The sequence below is a fragment of the Prinia subflava genome, chromosome Z (genome assembly GCF_021018805.1).
Source record: "Prinia subflava isolate CZ2003 ecotype Zambia chromosome Z, Cam_Psub_1.2, whole genome shotgun sequence".
Taxonomy (NCBI): domain Eukaryota; kingdom Metazoa; phylum Chordata; class Aves; order Passeriformes; family Cisticolidae; genus Prinia; species Prinia subflava.
The window spans coordinates 49771347-49797362 of NC_086283.1; the positions used below are offsets into that span (position 1 = coordinate 49771347).

Consider the following 26016-nt stretch of genomic DNA (forward strand, 5'->3'; position numbering starts at 1 on the left):
CTCCTGGTGTAAAAAGGAAGCTACAGATTTAACAGAAGTCAAATCTCTTCCTTGTTCAAAGCAAACTTTGTCTTTCACAGGATAGTCAGCAGGATAGTCAGCAGGATAGAAGACTTAATACTAAAAGGTCTTTTCCATCTACTTAAGTACTTGGAAGTTCTTATTTATGTGGGCAAGTGGATTTTTTTCACAACTCTGACGCTCTGCATCTGCCAGCACAAATATATATTTAAAATAACCTGGTTTATGAATTCAAAAGTGTGCATTTTTGACTAATTAGCGCTTCCAGAACTGTGTGCTCAAAGGCACTGGGGGACTGCTGGAACTGGTCAGAACATATATGCATATGCACATATGAGATATGTCTGCTCTGGTAACATGTCCACTTGACCTGGAAGAAAACTGATGTGTTCCTGCATACTGCTAAGGATGCGGTATGGATACAACTGGACTCTTCAATAGACAGTTTTCTGCAGACATATCCTGTCCCTTGTATAATCTCTCAGGAGCTAAGCATTATCTTTTGGAGGATGCTTTGAAATATCTTGGGGCAAGATTTGGAGAGCTCATCACAACATGCAAACCCCATAAAATATCTGAAAGACATAAAAAAGCTTTGGACCAGCTTAGTATCTAAATAAATGACAAGTGTTTCAACAGAGAATAGGCTGTCTGTCACTCACTGTTGTTGGATGAGGGAATTCCCTGTCTGGAGCATGTTTTGATATTGTTGTGCTCTTGTCTGCCACTCTGTTTACCATATCCACAGGATCATTACGTTGGAAGAGACCTCCAGGATCATCATGTCCAATGTAACCCTAACCTCAACTAAATCATGGCACCTAGTGCCACTTCTACTCTTTTCTTAAACACATCCAGAGATAGTGAATCCACCACCTCCCCAGGTAGACCATTCCAATACTTGATTACCCTTTCTGTAAAAAACATTTTCCTAATATCCAGCCTATATTTCCCTGGGTACAGCTTAAGACCGTGTCCTCATGTTCTGTCAGTTGCTGCCTGGAGAAACAGACCAACCCCCACCTGGCTACAGCCACCCTTCAGGGAGTTACAGAGAGTGATAAGGTCACCTCTGAGTCTCCTTTTCTCCAGGCTAAACACCCACAGCTCCCTCAGTCATTCCTCACAGGATTTGTGTTCCCAGCCCCTCACCAGCCTCGTTGCCTCCTCTGGACACGCTCAAGGGTCTCCACATCCTTCTTGAACTGAGGGGCCAGAGCTGGACACAGCACTCGAGGTGTGGCCTCACCAGTGCCCAGTACAGGGGAAGAATGACCTCCCTGCTCCTGCTGGACACACCATTCCTGATCCAGGCCAGGATGCCCTTGGCCTTCTTGGCCACCAGGGCACTCTGCTGGCTCACGTTCAGCTGCTGTCACCAGAACCCCCAGGTCCCTTTCTGCCTGGGCACTGTCCAGCCACACCATCCCCAGCCTATAACATTGCAGGGGGTTATTGTGGCCAAAATGCAGGACTCGGCACTTTGACTTACTAAACTTCATCCCATTGGACTCTGCCCATCCATCCAACCATTCCAGGTCTCTCTGCAGAGCCCTCCTACCTTCCAACAGATCGACACACACTCACAGCTTAGTGTCATCTCAAATTTACTAGTGAAAGACTCAATCTCCTCATCCAAGTCATCAATAAAAATATTGAACAGAGCTGGCCCCAGCACAGACCCCTGAGGAACACGATGCAGCACCATCACCATCGCTCTCTGGGCCCGGCCATGCAGCCAGTTCCTAACCCAGCAAAGAGTGCTCCTGTCCAAGCCGTGGGCTGCCAGCTTATCTAGGAGTGTGCTATGGGAGACAGTATCAAAGGCCCTGCTGAAGCCCAAATAGCCAACATCCATAGCCTTTCCTGCATCCACCAGGTGGGTCACCTGGTCATAAATATATGTATATATCCCTATATATATCCAGCTCTGAAAACCAACTTGTTTTCTTGTTTTTCAATATGAGAATAATCTACTTATTCCTGTTATCATCTTCTAGAAATTCCATGGTTTTACTGACTTGAACTGTAGGATAAGACTGATAGGTGTCTGCCTACACAGAAGCAAACTTTTGCCTGTCTAATCCCTAGTTATGGCTTTAGTAAGCAAAGTATTTTGCATAATAGGTGGGGGAGATAGGATTAAATGAATGCATCCCTAAAACACACAATTGGGAATCAAAATTGTTATTTGAGTGCTCAGTGGATTACAGGTAGGAGGAGCCTGCTCTTAAAATATAATTCATATTTATTGATAAAATGCCTAAATTTTTTCCCCTTCTAAGATGTTCTGACTGTTCTTAATAGCAGGATGTTTTACAGATAGCATTTTCTCTCTCAAGTAAAGAAATAGCTACGTTTACAGAACATCTAGATTGGAATATCAGCTGAAGAAAAAAATAAGATACAAGGCATGTAAGTCCATGGTCACATATCTGAAATATCAAAAGAATGCTCTTCGAGTAAGTCCTGATATATTTCTCATATTTGTTTGAGGTTTACTTATTGGTTATTTGGGTGGGTTTGGGGTTTCTTTTGCTTTGTATGTTCTTGATTTCAGCCTAAGCAGGCATTGTGGTATGAGCTGCTTCTCAAAGCAAAACCAGGAAGGATGCTGGTGCAGATTAGAGAGCACAGAGCAGATAAACTGTAATCTAGCTCTTTCCCAAAAAGGTCTCTTAAGAAAAAGATGGGAAATCTCCCCTTGATCTTATAAATGCAATAGTAAGGCAATATCATGTAATTCTTCCTGCTTATCCAGCTTCTAGCTCTTCTCCCAGACATGAATAAATCCACATCTAGGCTCTCCACTTCTTCAGGGGGAAAGTCTGTGAAGCACTGGTCTGTACAGCCCTTAAAGGTACAACAGCATAGAACAGCAGAGCACTTTTACCCATGGAGAGGTGGGGAAAATAGGCAGGAAGTAATATTTCTGTCAGTGACCAGGTACAAGCCTTTTAACCTATTCCTAGTAGAAAGATATTCCAAAGTTCTGACTACATGCAATATATGTTGTTATAATTACACTAAATAAGTGCAATCTAACTAAGTGTACAGCAGTGAATGAAAGTGTTCCCAAATTTTCTATTCAGAATATCACATAATAAGGAATAGTTTACTTGTTGATTGCTCTGGTGACTACATAGGTATGACAAGACACACAATTTATTTTCCAGCTAGACTATTCCTCTTAGCATTGTTTATCTGTCACATACAGCATATAATAACCATCTTACCTTAAAAGCAAAGAAATGATCTGTGTATTTGTCACCAAACACAAACTTTGCACCTGCATCAGAGTACTCCAGAAAAGTCTAGAGACAGAAAGCAAAGTAAATTAGACATAAGCTCTGGGTACCTGCCAAAACCCAACCATATACTGCTAGTTGTCTTGCAGATATATGGTGAGGTCCAAGAAGTTTGGGCTCTGATTTGTAGGGGTCCAAGCCTCACTGCTGACTGTATTTGGCTGAACTGAGTCTCTCTGCTATGCCCTGTTGAGTACCTGACACAATAGAGGCTATAAGCTACACTGAAAAAAAAAATTTACTTTTTAATGCCAATACTGTGGTGCATTTCTATGCTCTATCTGATGTAAATAAGTACAATGAACTGTACAGCTTAAGATGAAGATTTGATGGCTGAAGTAATGAGTTTTGAAAGGTGTAGCTAAGAGCTAGTCTGAGGGAATCTTCTACTCTTAAATTTTGATCCAGTACTTTTATACTTGCGATGCAAATATATGCATTCCTGATAGTTTAAAATGGAGTTAAAATACAATTTTTAACAGCTACAGTAATTAGTTCTGACAGGATAAACTGTAAGACATGAAAATATTAAGCTAACAAAAGGGAGCACCAGCCCTGATTCAGTCAGAGACTAAGAACTTGGTGACAAAACCCAGCTAACTCTCACTGCCTACAGATGAGACAGACATCAGATCTGTGCCTTTGCTCCTGCACAAAGACAGTACATTCTGCACTGTCTGGTTTTACAAGTGCTTAATTACCTGTGAAGAACAGCTGTGAGGATAGTACCCCTGAGGTGAAAAGTCTGACTGTCCTTCAGTGGGTACTCTCTGATCTGTATTTTGGTTATTACTTATTACTTTACAGTAACAGACTTTTTAAAAAAACTTTGTGTCTGCAGGAATAGGTCTGCGTATAGATCCCGTCCACTTTCTAGAGATCCCTTCTGGAATGCAGATCTGGATTTTGCCACGTATATGTAGCTGAATTAATTTTCTTGTATGTCATGAGGACTATAAAATGTCCCTGATGCCAGGAATGTTGCTGCTCTTAAGATAATTAGGGCTGTGCTTTAAATCCCAAGGCTTTTCTGCATATCGTGTTTATTGCAAGGATGATTTGGAGTTGAGCCGTTTTTATGAGTTCCTATGAGTGCCCTGGCACAACAGTAATTTGTGTTTCAAGAATGCCAATTTAACTTCAGCCCAATGATGGTAAAGCTATTAATAAATGGGATTACTCTGGCCATTGTATTAACTGAATAAAAAATAAATGAGAAGAAGGCTGAACTCAGGAAGTCTATTACCTTTCTGAGAATCCAGTTTTCTTCAAGAGAAGAAAAAACAAGGGACAAATGGATCCTTGAACAGCCTGTTTATATAATGTAAGGCTCTCAAGACAGAAAATTATAATAAACAAGTAAGGATTTTACTCAATAACTTACCTGGATCTGAATACCTAACCAGTTAAATACATCAAAACCCACTTTGGTCCTCAGAATAAGAATCCCAAGAATAAACTGCATCCCTATTCCTGAAAATACTGGTCTCCAAGCAACCTAGATAGACAGAAAAATAAAGAAACTATTTGTTAGTTAAATAAATAATAGTTTACTTTGGATGTTTTTTTAAATAATGTAATGAGATCATTTGACCATACTGCAGGATGGGAGCAGCTGCCAGAACAGGTTGTAGGAGACTTGGATCTTCACATATCTGCACAGAGGATAAGGAGATTTTGCTACAGAGTTTGTCCTTGGGTAATTTCATCTCTGTTTCTGTCCCCTAGCTTTAAAGACTTTTGATACTTGAGAAGTACTCAGTTTTATATTGTGATTCATCATATAAAGGCAGTCACAGGAGAAACTGTGGCTGCCTATGATGAGTTCCTCTTCACTGCATTGATGATTCCTGTTCTTCTGCTGCAGAAAACATCTTTGTTTTGTGAAAATTGAATCAAATCACTTACAAAACAAAGAGTTGAGATGGCATTCTCTAATTTAATCAGATCATAATGTAATAACACAAACCAGTTAGGTGTAATGAGGGCTCATGGGAGAGCATAAAGCATTTGGAGTATGAATTTTCACCTCAGTTGGAGACAGCAGCAGTGGCAAAAGATAGGGCAAGTTCATTAGTCCCTGCTGAGAGGACTTCACCTGTTAAGAAAGTCTCAGTATTGATGGAAGATGTGAAAAGTATTGGGAAAACTTAGTGACCTGGACAATGGATGTTTGATTAATGAAAGCATGCTGAGATATATGAGCATGCAAACAGGAGTAAAAGCTGAAGTGGTAATTGTGGTGGCTGAACTAAGCCCTTTGCAATACCACAGGAAAAGAGAGTGGATATTGCTGAAGGAAAATGAAAACAAATGGCATTCGCAAGCCTATGGGAGGGGGTGAGCAAAAAGTGAGGACCTCAGCTCAGCCCTGGCTGTTAACTTCCAGTGGGAAACAAACTTGTGAGGGGTTACGAGCTACACAAGTCTGTCACATCTCTGATTCCAGGCAATTTGTATTGATGTGATGATAGTGTCCTCAAATAAGTGACTGTGATGTGCTGAGGACTATGGTGAGGCTCCTGTGGGTGAAAGCCTGGAGAAGGCCTATCTCAGTTAAACTGGATCAAGGCTGGAGCAGAAGATGGGCAGTAGCTTCCTGAAGAGTAACAGACAGGTGTACAGCCCCACACATGGTGCCCCCCTCAACAGCAAAATTATTTTCTTCAGAAATTAAATACAATGCTTGGTCTCAGCCAAGTCCATATTCTTACTTTCCCACACTTTGTTATTTTTGCTAGACTTGGTGCTAGGGTAGGGGAATAGCTTTCTAGAGACAGAATAAAAGAATATCCCAAAAGATCCATCATGGAATACTCACTCTGGTTGGATATTTGGAAAAGATAAGCATCAGGAGGACATACATCACAAGCCCCCCAAAGGAGATTAGCTGACGTGATCCTTGTTTTGTTGTGTCAAAGACGAGCCAGCAGATGATTGTTACCATAAGAGTTGCACACAACACCCTAGGAAATAAAAAGCATCATGATATCCCAAACAAGATGTTTGGATATTCCCTTCCCATACCCATAACATTTACATCTCTGTTTTTGAACAAATTCTTTGTACAATGTATTGTGCTGTAAAATCTACAGCTCTACATAAGCACGAACCTGCCTTTGATGATGTACCTCTGGCAACATCCCTTGGTGGCTTCTGGAAGAAATGTCCTCGAAGCCAGAGTATGAAGGGAACCCCCCCCCAAAAAAAAACGAGTGACTCCTGTCTGGGTGGCATTTCTATTAAATGAAGCATAATATAGTCTCACTTCATCCTTCTTTTTTTTCCCCTTCCTTCCTTTATTGAATCTTTCTTTAGTTCTGTGCAAGAGAGGCTGTGGTATTTATGACTTGTACTGTGCTGTTTAGCTGGTGGGCCTATGAAGCACACTCTGCTGAGGTGCAGGCTATAGACAGCTCATTTCCTTGTAACCATTTGTAGTCTGTTCAGCTGTCTCAAAAACAAGGACATGAGATGTACCCAACAATCCTTCAGTGTTTCTATGGTCCCCACTATAAGAACCATGTTAAGCTTGTTTTATTGAAGATAATTATTGCAACAAAAGATTGGAAGACAACAAAATGTGTCGCCCCATGTACAGAGAGGAAACAAACACTGTCCAAAGTTTTTAATGCTAGTTCTGTCTAACAGTAAGCTTTCACTGATTTCAGTGGTGCCTAGATATATAAAATCCATCTTTAGATGGAAATTAAAAACATTTCAGGCAAACTCCACAAAATAGCTTGGCCATTGCAATGCTGAGTAACCATTTCTGTACCTGGGATCCTTCTGTCTCTTGGAAGCAGTCAAGCACCTAATCTGAGATATGTACAATTTAATGATTGCAGCCCAGGTAATACAGCACTTACTGCCCCCGACTTATTGCTCCTCAGGGCTATCTGCTCCTCAGGGCTCTCATGTTCCTTTTGCTCCTTCTCCCAGAGAGGCTGCCAGACCATCTAATGGAAATGCCTCTGTGTGACTGCTCTCTAAAGTGGCTCCTGAGCAGAAGGACCACAATCTTTATACCACCTTTCTTAGCAAAGCCATTTCTAAATTTTAAGAATAATCTGGGACATTTTTCTGAACTGAGAATGACTCCTCCTTAAAACTCTTTCTCTCTCAGCTAGTAGATGACCTAGCTGAAACAGAAGGAAGCTGGCCAATTTTGTTTTCATTTTTAATGAGATTTCATTTGTTTTTCCTTTGGTCTACAAGGCTCCTTTGTCTCCTCATTTTGTCAGGGACAACTTCAATAACTCTGATCACTGCTCAGGAATACTTGAAATAAGTATCTGATAGGTCTAATTATCTACCATTTATCTACCAGATGAATGTCTACCATCCCAAATTAAGGTCATACAACCTTATAATGACATTAAATTTGGCTGGCATGTTTTGATTCCTGAAGGTCAAGTAAAAATTGCTAGGAGAATATGTGGAAAAGCAATGTCTAGATAATACACTCCAGTCTTTAGCAGTTTGCAAATGTTAAGAGGTATGTTTTTTATGAACCTAATAGCTCTGTCAACAGTGAAGTACCTTCTGTTTTGCAGAATGAATGCAAAAGGCTGCAACACACATGAACTTTTGTGAACATATTCTCTTTCAACCACAAACTTTTGTCATCTCAATTTTTGGTATTTTTCTGTGCTTTCTGCCAAGACTTTTGATCCCTAGCTACTGCTTTGAAATCCTGAATGCGTTTCTGGTATCTGTAAACTGGTAAATACTGAATTATTCTGTGATTTTATTGAGATAGGTATGATTTGCCCATCTCCCTGTTCTTATGCGGAAGTCGAAATAAAATCATAGGGATAATTTGTCTAGTGCATTGTCCTTCTACATAAACAGCAAGCAATTAATATTTACCATTTTAACCAAAACCACTGTGTTTTCAGATATTGGTCTCCATGGGAAAAGAATGCAGCAATTCTGTCTTCATACTTGGCTATTAAAAAATCCCAGCAGATGAAGGAGATGGCTATGACAGTGATGGCAAACAGTGGCAAAGCTCTCTGAAAATTCAAGCTGCAGGCTGCAATAACTACTGCCAAGTATGCTGTCACAGAAACAAGAACACACAGGTCAGTTATGTTGATCTTTTAAAAACAGGATCAAATTTTAAATTTATAAGAGGTGATCAAAGTGACCCGTATTTATTTTTTCAGCACTTTTCTGACTCAGCCTAATTACTGAAAAATTTTGCTTTTTGGGGTAACATTGTTACTTATGCTCACTGGTAAGAAAGGTGGCTTTCATTCTGTCAAAGCAGATTATATATTTTTGCCAAGATAAGTTCATATGAAACATGTTAATCACTCAGAAAAATTTAACATATCTACAAGAACTTCTTTTTCCTGTGTAAAAAGTATGAATTAATATCATGAGTCTTGCTCCTTTTCCAAAGAGGATGAGTTTATCCAATAAAACTAGAAACAAACTCTTATAAACATATGTCAGTTGACTGATTTCATGACCACAAGTAATTGTGAAGCTTAAAAGTAGTTTATTTTATGAATTAGCTATCAAATTATTTATTTGACAGGTTCAATGCTGATAAAATGCTGGCAAAAAAATAGTCAGTTCTTGTAAAGAATGATTTGATTTTGTCTATGGCAAGTAAAGAAGGACTACTGATTTTTGTAATGCAAGTTGGTTTTCATGGAATTAATGTATGAAATCCTGACATGTTCTTAGAACTCACTCACTCTCTATGTCTGTAATATGATAAAGCAAAACAAGATGGTGTTCAGGGGCAGGATATTCATCATTCAAGCTACACTTTTACAACCACCCCCTGGTATGCTAATGCCTGTCTCATAGATATTTCAAGTCTCTGTGTTCCCAGTGTTCAAGTAGGAAGATCTCAAAAACAAACTTGGTGAAATAGAAGGAAATATACCAATCTACTGGCTAATTAGGAAAAGGAGAAAGAAGAATATCTGAATGATGTTGCAGTGCATACTGTCATAAGCACATGACTTAAGTTCAGACCTATTTGGTGCCTGACAGTTTTTAAAGTGATTTCATGGTCTCGGACAAGTTACTGAAACCGTAATTTTGGAGTCAGCTGGTAATGAAGTAGGCACAAAGTCTGAACTATGCTGTTATCACAAGTGTAATTGCTAGTCAGACTTTAAACATGCTGGAGAAGCAGTTTAGCAAGATTTGTGCTTTTTTTATGTTTGGAAATTAGTGGAGGTTTTGCAATCTGGAATTTTCTCTGGGACTAAATTCTTAACTACTTCGAAATACATTGTTAAAGAAAGTCAAGAGTTTTTATGTCAGACAAAGACACAGCGCAGCCTATAATCTCATACAGGTAAATAAATAAGGCTTCAACAATCCTGGGTGTAAAATATACTGTACCTGTTATTAAAATTCCATAGATCACATAATGAATTCTTGTTTTATGTTTCTTGCAAAATTCACAGAATTCATCATATCTTTTTTCTAAATATCTAGGGAAAAAAATAACAGAGAATAGAAATGTAAGTTTTTGCAGAAGAAAATTGTGTTTAATTGGTCAAAACTTCTCCACTGAATTTCACTGAATTTGGAAAGGATTGCTAAAATGCTAAATAAAAAGTGCCTTTTGAGAAGGACTTCTTTTGAGTTGATGTTGGACAGGTGAAAAGGAAAAAATGCAGATATTTAATGGGATAATCTATCATCTACATAATGGGCCAAAATCAGCACGCCAGTTCTGCTACCCTCTGAAGTACAGCTGTTCTGTGAAGACATCTGTTAATAGGGTTAGTGCAAACTGAGTAGGTAGTTGAAAGATTCAGTGTCCATTACTAGACCCACAAGGTCTGTTAGTACAGCCAGACCAGCATTACTACATGGAACAGTAGTGTTGCTGTAATTGTGAAGGCCTAAAGCTGCAGTTGTATGTGTGTGTAAAATAACCAACACTCATCTAAAACCTTATCACAGAGTGCATAGATGTTTCTGGACTTTTTAAAATTTGGTTCTTATTGCACTAACTTTTCATCTCATCATCTCATGGAAATTAAAATTATTTGTTATATTTGAATGTCATGCGCTAGTATCAGTTCCTCCAATTATATTTTACTTTCTTTGTTTTTCTCACTAAAAGTAACAGCGTGATTTCAGGAGGCAGGTCAAAATATAGGGAAATAGCAGTTAAGGGAATTAATTCAACACAGATTTCAAATGTTAAATATGCTGGTGACATAGACGTATATCCATGGAAATTACGGAAGCAATGACTGGAAAAACTTCTTCATATTGTGCAAGCTGGAAAAAGAATTACAGCTATGTCTCTGTCATCTCAGAGGCACTGCTTTAGGGAGGCACATCTCTGAAGCAGTGCCTCATATTCCCAGCCCATAAAAACCATGTTACATTTAGAGATGCTAATTATCCAGACTGTACTTGTTTGGAAATTAAATGAGCTGGAGGTAGATAGATGCACACTGAACTCCAGCCTGAATACCCTTCTTTCCTGCACTCAAAGAAAATTCAATTAATTTAAAATAAATTTTGAGAGAAACAAGAAATATTATTTTAAATTATATCAGTATACAGAAGAACAGAGCAGGAACACGCTCCTTTGCAAATGCAAGAGTAATAGGTTCTCAGAGAAATCTTGATTGCTTTTGATACTTCAATTTCAGTTCTGGGAATTCCTGTTGCTTCACAAATCATAGTGCTTTTTTTCCAACTTGTAAGAACATTAGGTTATCTACCCAATCTCAGCAGAAAGATTAGATACAACAGGAAAAGAAAAAAGGAGAAATAAGAGAAAAATAGATGAAAAAGACAGTTACTTTATCAAAGTTATGGTTCATCCATCACCCAAGGAAAGAAAAAGATACTATCTACTACCGGTTACTGCTACTTATGGGTCCTTTGGCATTTAAAATTGTTACTTATAGTTTACAATTTCTTGTTATTTCCTCTTTTATGTAACACCTCTCTCTCCTTTTTATTTTATTAATTCAGGCCATTATGACTTTGGTACCAAAATATCTCAAATATTTAAGCACCTATAAATATGCAGCTCTGTTTTGAAAGGTGGCAGAAAAAATACGTTCCTTATGAAAGATGCTTAATTTACTAAGGAAACATTCTTTTCTAAAAGCTGATCCAATAGGCTTGAAATGTAACTAAAGATGTTGATAAAACAGATCTCGCTTAAGCACATTAATGTGAAATATTTATATATGTCAAAACTATTCTTGCTTGCATTTTGTAAGTCAGAAATCAATTTTCTCTTGTGCATGTACGCCAGAAAGGAATGTTAAAACTTTGCATTTGTAGTGAATCTATGATAGCAACAGACTGATCTTTCAGAAGGGCTCTGTCTTAGATCACAGGCTATTTAGTACTATCTATTGAAAGAAATCAATGACACATATGAACATATAGTAGGATTTTAAGCATTGTGTCTTAACTTTTTAATGCCTTAAAGGGTTTGTCGTTTTCAAAAAAATACCTGACCCTCAAGTAAAACGTGGATGTGTGTTTCCACTCTGTGATCACTTGGAAGTAGAGCAAACACAATGTAAAACTTTTGCTCCATTAAAATGGCTTTTCATGGCTATTCTGTTTTTACTTTATCCTGGAGCAAATGGCTATGCAAACTGAAAGACACGAATGAGTCTTCAACTTCCTTAAAGAGACCACTCTTTAAGGCCTGTATCTAAAACACACTGCTCTAGAAATCCTGGAAAATATTGTACAAGAACAAAAAGTACTGCTCCTTTAATTTGCAAGGCTTTAAAAGGATAGTTCCACAACCACAGATGTCATTTGTAAGGTATAATAATTTTAAACATGTTGTGTTTCTATATTACAAAAATTGCTAGGCAATACAAAAGTCTATGTAGCATAGGGGTACAGCAGTGAAATTTAGAGCTGTCACTCCGGAAGCATAAACACTGGCAGCTTTTCGCTTGGGCCAGGATTAACTGAGTGGAAGACTTACTCATGCAGAAACACATTACCCTTTTAGGCGTGGTTGCTCATCATCTTCGGAGTCACGTTTGTTTTCAGGCTGATGACTCTCAATATTGATGTATTCATCTCCCTGGAAAGCAGATCAGTGTGGAGGTTGTTAGAGGGATTTATGCTTCTTAGGTAAGGTGCAAAAAAACATCCTCACTGGCATATGGCTGAAGCAGTCTCTAGACTTTGCTGTGTGCACCGTGTGCGTGGCTCCAGCTCTCCCATCTGCCACCAACTCTATGATCAGTGTTTAGATTAGCTGAGGAGTTTCCCAAGCCATCCATACCATTTTCAAAAAGAGAAATAAATGGGGAAAAATACAGTGTTACTCAGAGCTGAAGAGGGCAGGGCCTCATAGATAGTCCTACTGCATACAGTAGAAAAGGGAAAGATGTGAATTAGCCAACTTGCTCTGAACCTCCTCTAGACACCTCCTGGTTTTGTTGCTTCTCTCTTTGCAGAGTTTTAATATGATGGAACTTTTGCATATGGAAACTGCTTAACCTGGATGAGGCTCAGTGCTTTAAAAATTTAACTAAGCCAATACTTTTATTCTTAAGAAAAACTGTTACCTGAGTCCACATAAGCATGGCACTGTTAAAGCTTTTGTATGACTACAGCCTGCCCTGCACCCTGCCTGAGGGCTGCCTTGAGGCACCAGGAGGGGCTGTGCCCCTCAAAGCTGCTCAGCTCACCCGTGGGGGCTCTCAAGCCCACACTGCACCACCTTCCCTGTCCCACTACGGCGGGGGCCAAGGAAGGAGCTTGTCCCGTGGCTACTTACCTCCATGCTCATGGTGGGGCCTGCAGGGTGGCCAGGGCCCAGGGCCGGCGACCATTGTGCTCACAGACAGCCGGGTACCTGCATGCGGCCCTCACGCCTCTCCCTGTGAGCACCGTGCCAGGGCACTGTGGCCAGCTGAGTGGCCTGGAGCGCCTGGCCACGACCAGGGCGAAGATAGACAGTCTTTGCCTGGCCCTCTGGACATGTCCCACCCTCTTCAGAAGTGTGGCCCACAGTGCTCAGCCACCTTTGGAGCAGTGACAATTTGTGGGTGAGTTTACCTTTTGTTATTCTGTCACTTTTGTTTGTGCTAAGTCATTCCCCCAGTCCACAAGGCACACCAAGAAAGCAAGGCCCATCACAGACTTTGCATTCACCTTGCCCATGCATTCTGTCTGTCCGTCCTGCTGCAGGTGCTGCCAGAAGCCGTGGAAAGCTCTCAGTCTCTCTGAGAGGGAGAAACTTGAACCTCAGAGTCTTAGAATGGCCTGGGTTAGAAGGGACCTTAAAGATCTGTAAAGATCATAGAGTTCCAACCCCCTGCCATGAGCAGGGACACCTCCCACTACACCAGGTTTCTCAAAGCCTCATCCAGCTTGTCTTTGAACACCTGCAGGGATGGGACATCCACAACTTCTCTGTGCAAATTATTCCAGGGTCTCATCACCCTCATAGTAAAAAAAATTCTTCCTAATAGCTGATCTAAATCTACCCTTTTTCTGTTTAAAGCCAGTCCCTCTTGTCCTGTAGTCCCTTATAGGGACTACATGCCCCTATAAAAACTTGCTCTTCCTTATTTTTTTGTAAGCCTCCTTTAAGTGCAGAAAGACTACATTGGGATCCCTGGAGCTTCTCTTCTCTTTCAGCCTGTCAAGTGTCTTCAGACTTTACTGATTTCAAAGGCAAAACTAACACATGGCGAGACCAGAGAGGTATACAGAGGGAAGCTGCTGTTCACTCCCTTAGGGAAAGCTCAGTGAAAAACCAGCAGGAACTGTTGATCCTCTGGCTGCAGTTTTGGAGCGGGGTGCTGTGTAGCTCTGTGGAGCTTCACTGCACCATATGATGGCGTCTTCACCAAACTCAATTTCTCCACCTCTTTGGTCTTGACTGTGAAATAAAGCAAACCTGAAAAATGCCTAGTAATTACTATTACTTTTGGTAGCTGGCAGTACTGCTCTCAGTGGCTGTATGAGGTAGGCTTCTTTTCTGAGGGACAATGAGTGAAATATATGGTTTGTCTAGAGAATATAACAGATTTTTGCTTTTGAGTATTTCAAAAGCATCAATCTACATCTTTTCGCATTGTTTACAATGTATTTCAATATGCTCAGAATATTACTATGTCACTTCTTCATTGTCATAAATGCTTTCCTACAATTACATTAAAAGGTGAGGAAATCAAAGACAACTTCATGTGAAAGTGTGCAGATACAAAAGGAAATTGGAGAATGGACACAAATGTCTTTTGGTTTTTTTTTAATGGCCAAACATGACAGTAGATCTGGCTTGTGAGGAGTGTTGGCCCTTGCTGAGAGGTACCCAAGGGCTGTGTGGACATGTGGACTTCTGCCAGCAAAGGGAGACACTGCTAAGTCCATACTGTAAAGACCTCAAAATAAATCCTTATTCCTCAGTCACAGTGTGCCTGAGAAATTCTTGGGGTGAATACACACATCTCTGGTACTCTTGCACCAAGTAGTGGCAGAATGTTTTCAGATGAACCTTTTCAGTGGGAAATTGGTTTCTCTCGTAAAAATCAAGCTTTCATAGATGCCACTACTTTTCTCCAATTTTTTACAGTTTCAATCAGTTCTGAAAGTCCTTCTTCTTTAACAATTTCCTTTTTGATAGTTTTTTTTTGAAGATGAAGGTATCAGTACCATCTACCACCTTTCTCTCCTAGGATCTCAAATTACAATCTCGTTTCCAGGAGTGCTTATCAGAACAGTCTAAGTGATCCTTTCCATCACTGTACATCTGGAATTAATTCAGCTTTGATAACAGAAACATTACTTTGTAGCATGCCTTTGCTGCCTCTGATCAAATCCAAGAAAACAATAGAAGACAGAAATGAGTACCCACTGCATCGAGTACTTCTTATATGCTACTTTGAGTACCATTACCAAACTTGGGAAGTAGATATGATTACAACCGAATTTATAGAGTAGCAAGTAATTTCTGGAGTGAGGATGTGAAAATATGGTAAAATACCTATGGATTATTTTAACCTGACTCTCATCTTTTCATAGTGGGATACTCACTATGTGGGCTTAAACAAACAAACAGTCAAAAAGAAGTCAAAATGAATGTTTATTATTACAATAATCTGTATTGTAATTATAAACTGTAATAATCTGTATCTGTATTACAATAATCTTCTTTGGTCAGTTTTACACAGGTCCTGTTGCCTCTGAATTTTTCCCTATTTAGATATTTATTTAATAATAAAATATTAATTCATTATTAGTTATTTAGCAATATGAATTCTTTGTCTGACTAAAAGATTGTATCTTTAAAATTAATGATTACGGATTCTCTTTTTTCACCTTCATACAAGAAAATGCTTCTATGTCATCACTTCATCCACAGTCTTCTCTCTGATTACCATTTCTGATGCCTCTTTTAAATCCCATATAAAGTCATTATGACATTGGAATACAATTTTTTCTGAACCCTACACATGTTGTTTTGTTTCTTCTTCAATGTATTTTTGAGAACAGGACTCAACTCCCTGTAATTTATACACTTTGAATTATGTTCAGATTTTGTTAGAATATCTGTCTTAGATACACTATTACATTGGTGACATTAACTTTAAGGTTTACTAATTTTTGTAAGGTTATTTAGAAGAATAAAAGAAGAAAAACATACCTGATTACTATGCACTATTTTATTCTGTGAATTCTTGATTCTCTGCAAATTGTCTCCAAGGCCTTTCAGAGCTGTATCATCCACACCATCATCACTGTCATTCTAGGACCAGAAATTATATTGGTTCAAATCAGAAGCTGAAAGCCTTTCTTGTCTACAGTCAGAATGGGTTTATAATCTGGTGCCTGGGCTACCATGGAAGCAAGTGAATGGGTGACAGGAAATGGCATAAAGATGCACCATGAGCGGTTTAGATTAGATATTGGGAAAAATTTCTTTGCTGGAAGAGTGGTCAGGCATTGCAGTAGCTGCCTGGGGAAGCGATAGAATCACCATGCCCAAACTGTTCCAAAAACCTGAAGATGTGACACTTTGGGGACATGGTTAAACGGTGGTGCTGGATTAATGTTTGACTCAGTGATCTTACAGGTCATTTACTATCTAAATGATTCTACAATTCTCTGTGTAACTTTACTAGAACAGGGAGTACAAAACTTGGTGTGCAAAGCTTGGCTCTTCAAGTCCCTGCACTATTGCACGAAGGTGCCTTGGATGGTGCTCAGCTAATGTGAATCAGCTATTTTCTTGACTAAACTCACGTCTCCCATGGTGAATTGTGCTGCTTGTTGTCTCAGACTGGTTCAACAAGTTTATAAAAATCCAGACCTTCTCCTCACCAAGGGCAAAATGGACTATTTGGACAAAATGGACCAACAACTTACCAATTGTTAATACCTTTGCTCCAGTATTTATGTTCCTTACACACATGGAGTAAATGTGAACATGCACTTCTATTGCTCTTAGAATAAAACACTCACGGTATCTTTCAACAGAGGAGATAGCTTTACCACATTAATCCTCTGAGGTATACCTTTTATCAGAGAGACGAAGACAGCCATAACTAGCCCAGCTGGTTTGGTGGGGGTTTTTTGTGTGGTTTGTTGTGGGTTTTTTTTTTTGGTTTTTTGGGTTTTTTAAAGTAAATTCTGAATCTCCATTTTCTTGTTTCTTAATGTTCTGAAGGATAAGCTATCTCTTAAATGGTCCTAGAATATCTGGTTCTTGGTTTTGTAAGAAAGCTACTTAAACAAAATTTCAGATAACTTACATCTACAATTGCTGTGAATGTTTTCTATTTCAGTGGTTTCTTACAGCAGCAATTACAGTATGGTCATTTCACTGAGTTTTATTGAATGAAGTATCTCATTATTTACATGGTAATAAACCCAGTAAATTAGTATTTACAATGAAAACAATCACTTTCACAAGAACAATACAAAATAAGCCGAATCATAGCAAATTATGGTAAAGACAGGAAATAAGCAGTTCTACTAGAAATAAATTGAATTTTGCATTTTAGCAGAAATATGACCTTAGAAGCAACTAGAACAATGCTCAGTAACATTTTTCCTTAAAGATACTTTGAACTTCACAAAAAATCAGTTTCAGTCAAAGTGGTTTTGTAACTTTGTGTGTCTGGGAGAACTAGGAGTCACAAGAAGCTGTTTATTCAAGTGCTATGGCCTTGATACATCAGTTTCCTGGCTTCTAAGCCAAGAGTATCTTTTCTTTCCGGTAAGAGAGATATTTCTTTTTCAGAAACACTTGTCACTTGTTTGCCTTCTAACTATGCCATCATAGTAGTTTGCTGTAGCTGCCCCTGCAGCAAATGGAACTACTGAACACTCCATAAAATTAAAAAAAAAAAAATCACAAGAAGCAGAGGTTAACTGTAGCATTGAGATATGATATATTAAAAATACTACACAGGACAGCATAGTGAAATCAAAGCAGTATAATTTTGTAATTCACATACATACACACACACACAAACTCCTGAGAATGATGTCTTTAAAGATTTCTGTACTTGTTGCTGAGGAAGAAAAAGGAGAGATTTCCTAGAACTTTTGTCAGTAAATATGTGAAAAACAATAAGCACTCAAGTTTGCTGTCCATGAAGTACACACGTAAAGAATAATCTGTGTTGTAAGAAACCTCTAGAATTCACTTTAGCGATAAAGGTGCAATAATTGCATAAGAATTTAATTTATGGAGTAATTAAAATATATGAATATATGAGTAATGTAACAAAACCAGGAAAAGCATCACACAATTACTGGAACTCTGTAGTCCACTCTGCATTGATACATTTGTGTGCTTCTCTGTGAACATAAAAAGTCATTATTTCAGCTGATCATATCACATTTCTGGATTATTGCTGATTCAGTAGAAACTGGTTAATTACTGTTGATAACAAGTTTACTTTAGTAAGACTTCTGTTGACTAGAATAGTCTTTGAGTGCCATGAAGCTGAGTGATTTTCTTATTTCACAGCTGATTTTTAAGTACTATCTATTCATTCTCCCTTTTATAGATTTTTTTGTTTTGTTTTGCGAAAATACATTCTTTAACCCTACTTCTTGAAGAAAAAAAGCTATTTTTAATTTCTAATAGGAACAGAAATATTCAAGTGACAAGTAAAACTGCCTATTCCCTTTCCTCCTTACTTAGTGTCTGAGGTGCTGAAGGAGATCCTCAACAAAATGTCAGTCTGTGCTTATCATCTACTGTTGCTGATTGCTATGTAAGCAAATCAGCACAAGCAGAAAACTTGTACCACTCCCTGTAAAAGACTGGAGAACAAAACTGCAAGAGAAAATGGAAATTCAAGCCTTAAGAGACTACAGTTAGCACAGTTCTGTTATGAGCATAGTCCAGTCCAGCAATATGTAAAGTAAATTCTGAACTTACTCGACCTCCACATGACATGAGAGAGTAGGAAGTTCACAGAGAAGCTTGGATGGGAAAATTCCCTTTGCTTTAGTGCACAGTTAAAGGATTACAGAATTGATCCATCTTTTTTGAATGTTTGTAATATGAAAAGTGTTTCCAGGTTGTGCTTCTGCTTTCACAAACTGCTTTACTCTAACTGATTGCAATTCCTCTCTTGTAAAATGTTTGATTCAATGACAAAGACTATAGCTGTCACAATGGCGTGAGTGAAATGATCTTTCAATATTTGTTTAATTCCCTCTTGACTGTTAAGTCACCAAGTATTGTTGTAGGACTACATTCATTGACCCTCCCTGCCATCTCCTCCTTGATTTTGAAGGAGGATGGATTTTGCAAAGAGCTAATGACTTCTATTGTGCTTTTCACAATAGCAGGCACTCTGGAGTACATGGTGTTACACTCATGCTAGTTAGGGAGGAAAATACACTGGCCAACTTTGCATCCAGGCAGCTGCTTAAACTGTTTATGGTTTAAAGGTCGGTCCTTACATTCCGTTGTAGATTAGAATCAGGACACTCAAGGAACTTAGTGGAAAACAGATACTTCAAAAGTGAATAGTTCACATTATGATGTTGAATTTCGTCTCATCTCATTAGATTTTTAACTGTATTTGCCCAGAAGAAGTGAAGCCATCTAGTTTACAGTTCAAAACTTGCTTTTATTTAAAATATTCAGTGCATCTGAACACCATTCATCTAGTTTTTCCCTCATGTACTATCTTTTGCTAGCCAGTGCTGTGATTCTGAAGTGTAAATGCATTCTAAATATTGAGGAAGAATTTCTTCAAATTAATAATCACAGCACTCATAAGTACCTGTCAAATTATAAAACTCAGTGTACAAGGCAGGAAGGATGTTCATTACCCATGTGCTAAACTAGAGTAAAGGAGCTGTAGAAACAATAGATAAGAAACAGGTTCTGACACATTTAAATTTAGCAGGCTATGTCTTCATGGGCTGTTTTTAAATGGACTGTAAATAAGACTCCCTACTTCTGAGTACATTTTTGTTTTCTTAAAAAATTTAGATTGTCAGGGTAGGATAGTTGAATAGTATCCTGAAATGCAGGTGTTTTTCATTAAAAAAAAAAAAAAAAGGCTTTCAAAAATATGACTTTGGAAAGCAAGTTTTGAAAATGTGGAAAAGGATCGATTGCATAACTTCGTGTCTGGATCTGGTTAAACAATACAGTGCAGCACCTTCATTTCCAAAGGTAAACATAACAGTGATGCTCATGAAATATAAATTCTTAATAGCATCTTTAGTCTTAACTAACCAAGAAGACAAGAGTATCTAGGAAGCTGTGGAAGATGGCACTAAACACAAATGGCATTTTTTAGGATATGTTTTAAGCTTGTTTGAATGAAATGGAGTACAAATACTGCCTGTATTATGGCAATATCAGTGTCCTATGCACTGCGAGTAAAGGGCAGAATTTTAAAGGGGATCCTTCCTCAAGTCAAATACTTAAGAGCATGGTGTGCTCTGCTACAGAAACAGGTACATGTAGTTTAATGTATTGTAACACCAGGAATAGGAAGCCAGTGAACAATATACCTTTATTAGCTGTTACCTTCCTCTTGCATTGTATTTATTTAATGTTTGCCTCTGTGTTGTTTTTAAATGTAGGGCAGTCTATTCATCTCATCTACCAGTTCCTTTTTAAGCTGCAGCTTTTATCATTCCTTATGGAGTAACTGTGACTTGATGTTTAATGTTATCAAAGATCTGAAACGTTAGAACTGATTAGATTAAAAAAAATGCCTCTTTATCGAGGGCTAAAGACAAGCTAGGTAAAGCCAATCTCAGTTTTTGGGTAATTGTTAGTGATACAGGGTTTCTGAGCAGGAAACTGGGCAAATGTAGTGCTCTTCCAGCCAGCCAGTGCTGTATGAGAAGTTAACTGAACCACCTTGAAGGCAAGAGATGCAGTAGCGTTTCTACACTTCATGTATGACATTATTGTAACTATAGATACACAATCTGTTATGCTGGTACATAGACACTTAGCAGGAACAATTTTCTGAATTGAGGATAATGATTTAAGTTCCTTAAACTACATGACAGTTTTAAGATGAAAAAAAAATTAACAATCTGAATGTCTCATTATAAACAATGCAGCAGTCTGTTGGTTCTAGCTATGAGGCAGCATTCAAAGCAGGTAACTTTAGCATGTAGGTCTTAAAAACAGCATTGGGTTTAATGAAGGTAAACACTTTATTACTGAAGTGTAGGAGCATGGTAGGGAAGACTGGAAGTATGGGTAAAGAAAGGTTTGTATCTTTTTAAAATCAGTAGAAAAAGCTCACTCATTGTAATACACCCAAATGGCTGGTGGCAATTGAGATGTTCCTAATACCAAAAAGAAAGAAACAGCAGAGGTGTACTATTGGGGTTTGGTGTCTGTTCTCATCTGAGACCATTTTGAGCTGTTAATGAGGGGGAAAGTTGCTTCTGTGTCTCACAGGTATGGGCATTATCACAAAGCAATAATGCTGCAAGATTCGCAATTTCAATGCTGTGCTCAAGTGGAAACTGCACAGTGTACAAAAGAAGTAGCTGATATTTTGCAGAACCAGGCATTTTAAAAAATGCATTTAATTGTATTAATGTAATTTTGGCCTACATGGATGGGCTATCTGAAAGTTAACATAGGTTAAACTGAGGGTATACTACAGTATAATTGTAAATGGCGATGCAGTGAAATGCTTCTGTGATGCAATGAAAATCCTATCACAGTACAGGTGGATATGTGTATCAATAGCAACTGAAAAATTGAGAAGAGCTCCTAGTTATCTCCCTTTGGCCACTTATGTGACAAATCAAAAAGCAGACTACTCTATATTACAACTTCTTAATCCTGTTAAGAGTCCCTTTGCAACAAAAAGCTCAATGCTTCTTATTCTTGACTTAATAAAGATCTGATATGATCCTTCATCTAATACTTGTTAGCCTTGAGCTGCTTTGTATTACACTGAGAGCTGTTTTACAACTTAAGCACTTTATAAAACAAATTGCCTTAATTTGGATTTACTTTGTCCCTCTCTTTATCCCTATGTGCATTGATCATCAAGGTACCTACGGATACTTAAAATGGTTTAAATTACACCTTTTCCAGACCACTTTTATATTTTGAGAATGAGGTAAGATACTAATCGCTTAATACATAAAGACACATTTATTTTGGAGGAATTAAAGTGTTCACTCCTTGTGTAAGAAAACCTTTAAACACATGAAATAGCGGGAAATTATGAGATTGTTTACTTTTCAGTGGCTTTTACTGTGAAGCGATTTGTTTATATACAGACTTTTACCTATTTCCTTCTGTGTCTTACTTTCTCTAGGGAGCGACTTACATATTGAAACAGAGATAGACACTGTAAAAGTAAATAAAATATCCTTCTGCTCGGATAAAGCAGAAGGTCACTCTACTGTGCTCCACAGATCTCTGATGAAAAAGGTGATTTTCAGTTTATGCCATTTAAGAAAGTTCAACACCGAGCTTTTGCAATAGGGACTCTCCTTTTTGAGTTTGTAAGCACAGACTTAGGAAGCTGATAGCACTAGCTTAGGCACATATTTTGTGTGAAAACACAGGATGAAACCCCTTAACTCGCTCACTTGAACTAAGGGCGATTCAAGTTCAAATGGCTTATCTATCTGCTCCGAAGCACAGATGCGTTGAGGACGCGCTGATTACGCAGGAGAAAGCCCTAACCACCGGCCCATCATGTTCTAAGAGTTATCACTCTTGCCTGCATTCTGTAAATATTTCCTGACGGGCTTGTCTGTCCGTATAGCGTAATGAATAAATGTCGCTGATGTTATGCAATAGTCCACATGCCTAGCATCTACAAAGATCCTTCTGTGTTATTTAGTGTCGGCAGACACCGACATCCGCTACCCACTTCCTGCTACCTGAGATCAGGGGCAGCGTAAGGATCGGAGACTGCGACGGAGAGCAAGAGGCTGGTTTGTTAACATAGCCCTCTTCAGAGTATTTCACGGCCACTGTCTCTCCCAACCTATTCTACTTTCAGCAACAAGTACAGTGAGCCAGCCCGGCTGCGGGTTTGAAAGTTTCTGTTTGTGTCTGCTTTTAATTCCAGAGGAAGCACAGGAATGCTGGCATTGAAGAACAATGACTAAGTACTTTCGGGGTGGTGGGGGTTGTTTAGGGCTTCCCCCCCCTCCCTTCCTTCCTTCCTTCCTTCCTTCCTTTCTTTCTTCCTTTCTTTCTTTCTTTCTTTCTTAACTGTTAATATTACTTTATGCCTAGAAAACGCAAAACCTTCTGGGTTGGCTCCTTCTGTGTTCCTCTGGAGAGCAGCAGACAATTTCACTTACTTTATGCATGGAACAATGTTATGCCTCACTACAATTACATTATTACATTATTATTTTTCTCATATTATTGAAATACATTGTTTTGATCAGTTATATGTCTGCTGCATAATGCTGACCTTCTCTTTAACAGAACTATAAATCACCTATTTTCAGGAAAAACCAGCAGCTGATACAGCAGATGGGAGTCAGTTGTGAGATCCATCAGCCTATGAAATATTACCAAGTCACAATACTTTTCAAAGCTAGCTGTATACCACTGAGTAGAGCATACTCCTGAATAATTAGTCAATTGTGCTCAGCTTTTTTTACAAGAGCCGTGTACTTTGGCAGGGTATCAGCACGTTGAATGTTGTAAGATACCTGCAGGCAGAGCGCAGAAAATGCTTTTTCTTTGTTCGGGTCTGAATTCAACATTGTTCAGTTTATAAGTCTTTCCTCCTCCCCAGAAGGCAAAGGAAACCATGCTTACCTGGAAGGCCAAATTGTGCACTCCTGAGCGATCACGGTTGGTCTCCGTCAGCTCCATGTGCCTGGTGTGGAGTTTTGGTCAATGTTGGAAGCCACTTGCAGCACAGGGCAGAATCAGCCAGGATGTGGTTAACCCATCCACAGCACCGGTATCACTTGAAGTCAAGTTAGCTAGAGGCCTTCTCAGGTTACTCTTACTCCCACTTAGCTCCACCTTCTCACTTCGCTAGCACAGCCCTTTTTGGCCAGTATGGGAAACGGCCTCCAGAAGCAGGAATGGAGGATACCTGTAGTCCCAAGAAACAGATTTTACCAGTATGTCTCTGGGGGGTACTAAAGGCGAGTGTGTATACTTATGTGATTTTTGTCTTTCCTCACTTGCTAGGACAAAATCTTCCATGTCCAGATTTTAAGAGGCCAACAATTTTTTTGTCCTTCTTTGCGCGGATTCTGAAGTAATTATTTTGTGATATTTTGTAGCTTTATTTTCATAGTAGTTGGGGACTTCACCTAGCAGGAGAAAAAATGAGAATGTGAACAACACTCAAAAGTCTGACAGGTGCTGGTTAAGTCACTTTCAGCTGGCATCTTGTATTTCATGGCACAGAGTCTTTTAGTTATCTGTCCACAGATTACTCACCTAAACTGAAGAGTTTTTATGATACTTTTCAGGCTTGCTATTTGCAGTACTGCAAATAGATGTTCTTAAAACTATCAATTGGGTCTTTTACCCATGTTTTTGTTGACTATGGACTTTGTGTATGTAGCTTGTTCTGTATAAGTCCTGAAAATAGCACTATTACAGACACCAATGTCAGACAGGATTTGTGTGAATATAAATTTTGCCATTAAGAACAGCAAAAGTGACAGTGTTTTGTTTCTTGGAAATTCAGCAAAGTATATTTATGAATTCATTAGCTGCCTACATTCATAACTTTTTACATGCAGATGGAAAATGAGTTATACCTCACCCTATGAAAAGCAAAAAACTGTGCCCCATTTTACGTTTAAAACCAGAATAAATTGGCATGACTGAATATATTGTTTGAAATAATGAACAATTACATGAAAATAAGATGATGCATCTTTCTGAGTAATCTTCCAACTGTTTTACTAGTATTATAAATCACACTGTTGCAATATGGGCTTTCTGAATATTATAACTATTGCTCAAAAAGAAGGACTAGCTGGGATTTTTTTTTTTTTTGGCAAAGAGTACAGTACTTTTAATGATTTTTAGGTTTGCAGTTCAGAATATTTTTTGTGACCCAGGTTTTGAAATTAGCTTGTGTTTTTGGTAATTGTATTCGCCCTGTGAATAGAGGAAATTTTCTGACTAATTACTTCTCTCTGCACAATAATCTTCAGCTAGAAATAACTGCAAATATCTTTAACAAGTTTTTATAAAATTGCCTGCTGATTTTTGCGTACCTCGGCTGCTTTCCCTTCCTTTCTTCCTTCTCTCCCCCTTTCAATTTTGAACATGCTTCTACTACAAGAATATAGAGGAAACAAGGCAATGAATAATTTTCAAATCCAGTCCATGCAATTTTGTAATCTGTAATCTGCATTTGCATGGTTGGAAGAAAGTTCTACCCTCCTAACAATTATAAGACACAAATATTTTCTGCTATTGTTCCTTGTCTTCTGGCAACCCATTCGATAGTTTTTAAAACTGCTTTTCTCATTTAAAAAAACCCTCAGAATAAAACTGACTCAATAATTTCAGTGTGGTTTCCTCCTTTCATTTACACTTTATCTCAGAAAACTCAAGGTTATTTAAAACAAAAATACCCACACAGCCAAGAAAAATCCTGAACTCACTATAAAAACCAAGAAATACTGCCATTTCTCGCTGGACAGAGGATCATATGTCTAAAGAAAATTAGGTAACTCACTGACATTTTTTGACACGATCAGTCAGAATTATATTTAATGTTTGATTTACAGCAAACTCTTCCTGTTTCTGGTTAAATGCTACTTAGATATGTTATTTTATAGCAAGACGTTATGTGTCTGAGAAATATTGCATCCCATCATTTCAACTGATAACAAGCCTTGTTGTCTATTTTCTTCTTATGTGATTCCTTTGCCTGTGAGATAGCATTAAAGACTCACATTGTTAAATTTGAAGGTGTTTTTACAACAATAGAATAATTTCTAGGCTGAAACAAATATGTTTTGTGAAAATTCTACTGACTAATAGCACAGAAAATATTTATAATAATCTTAGAGTTGTTCCCAAAACATAGTGATGAGAAAGAAGCTTTATGTTCCATCCCACTATTTCTGCATAAACTCTGGAATCTCTTTGTTTTATTTAGAGAAAGACCAATCAAAAGGCCTAACCATCTTACTGAATATCACATATAAATGAGACTGATATTATTCCTAGTGTGAATAATATATGGAGAAAGTTTATTTTCATTTGAAGGAATAATTT

The 26016-nt window shown here is 38.3% G+C and overlaps 1 protein-coding gene across 1 annotated transcript in view; it reads right to left on the reverse strand.

Moving 5' to 3' along the window:
• The window catches only part of SLC28A3 (solute carrier family 28 member 3), a 38523-nt gene extending 14775 nt beyond the window's left edge, over window positions 1-23748 (reverse strand). Inside the window, exons 1-8 of the mRNA XM_063422922.1 lie at window positions 23575-23748; window positions 15967-16068; window positions 12308-12390; window positions 9702-9793; window positions 8202-8391; window positions 6151-6295; window positions 4714-4827; window positions 3258-3335 (exon numbers count right to left, since the gene is read on the reverse strand). Coding sequence (XP_063278992.1) covers window positions 3258-3335; window positions 4714-4827; window positions 6151-6295; window positions 8202-8391; window positions 9702-9793; window positions 12308-12390; window positions 15967-16068; window positions 23575-23631 — 861 coding nt within the window. The 5' untranslated portion in view covers window positions 23632-23748. The remainder of the gene's footprint in view (window positions 1-3257; window positions 3336-4713; window positions 4828-6150; window positions 6296-8201; window positions 8392-9701; window positions 9794-12307; window positions 12391-15966; window positions 16069-23574) is intronic.
• Between the last annotated feature and the right edge of the window lie 2268 nt (window positions 23749-26016).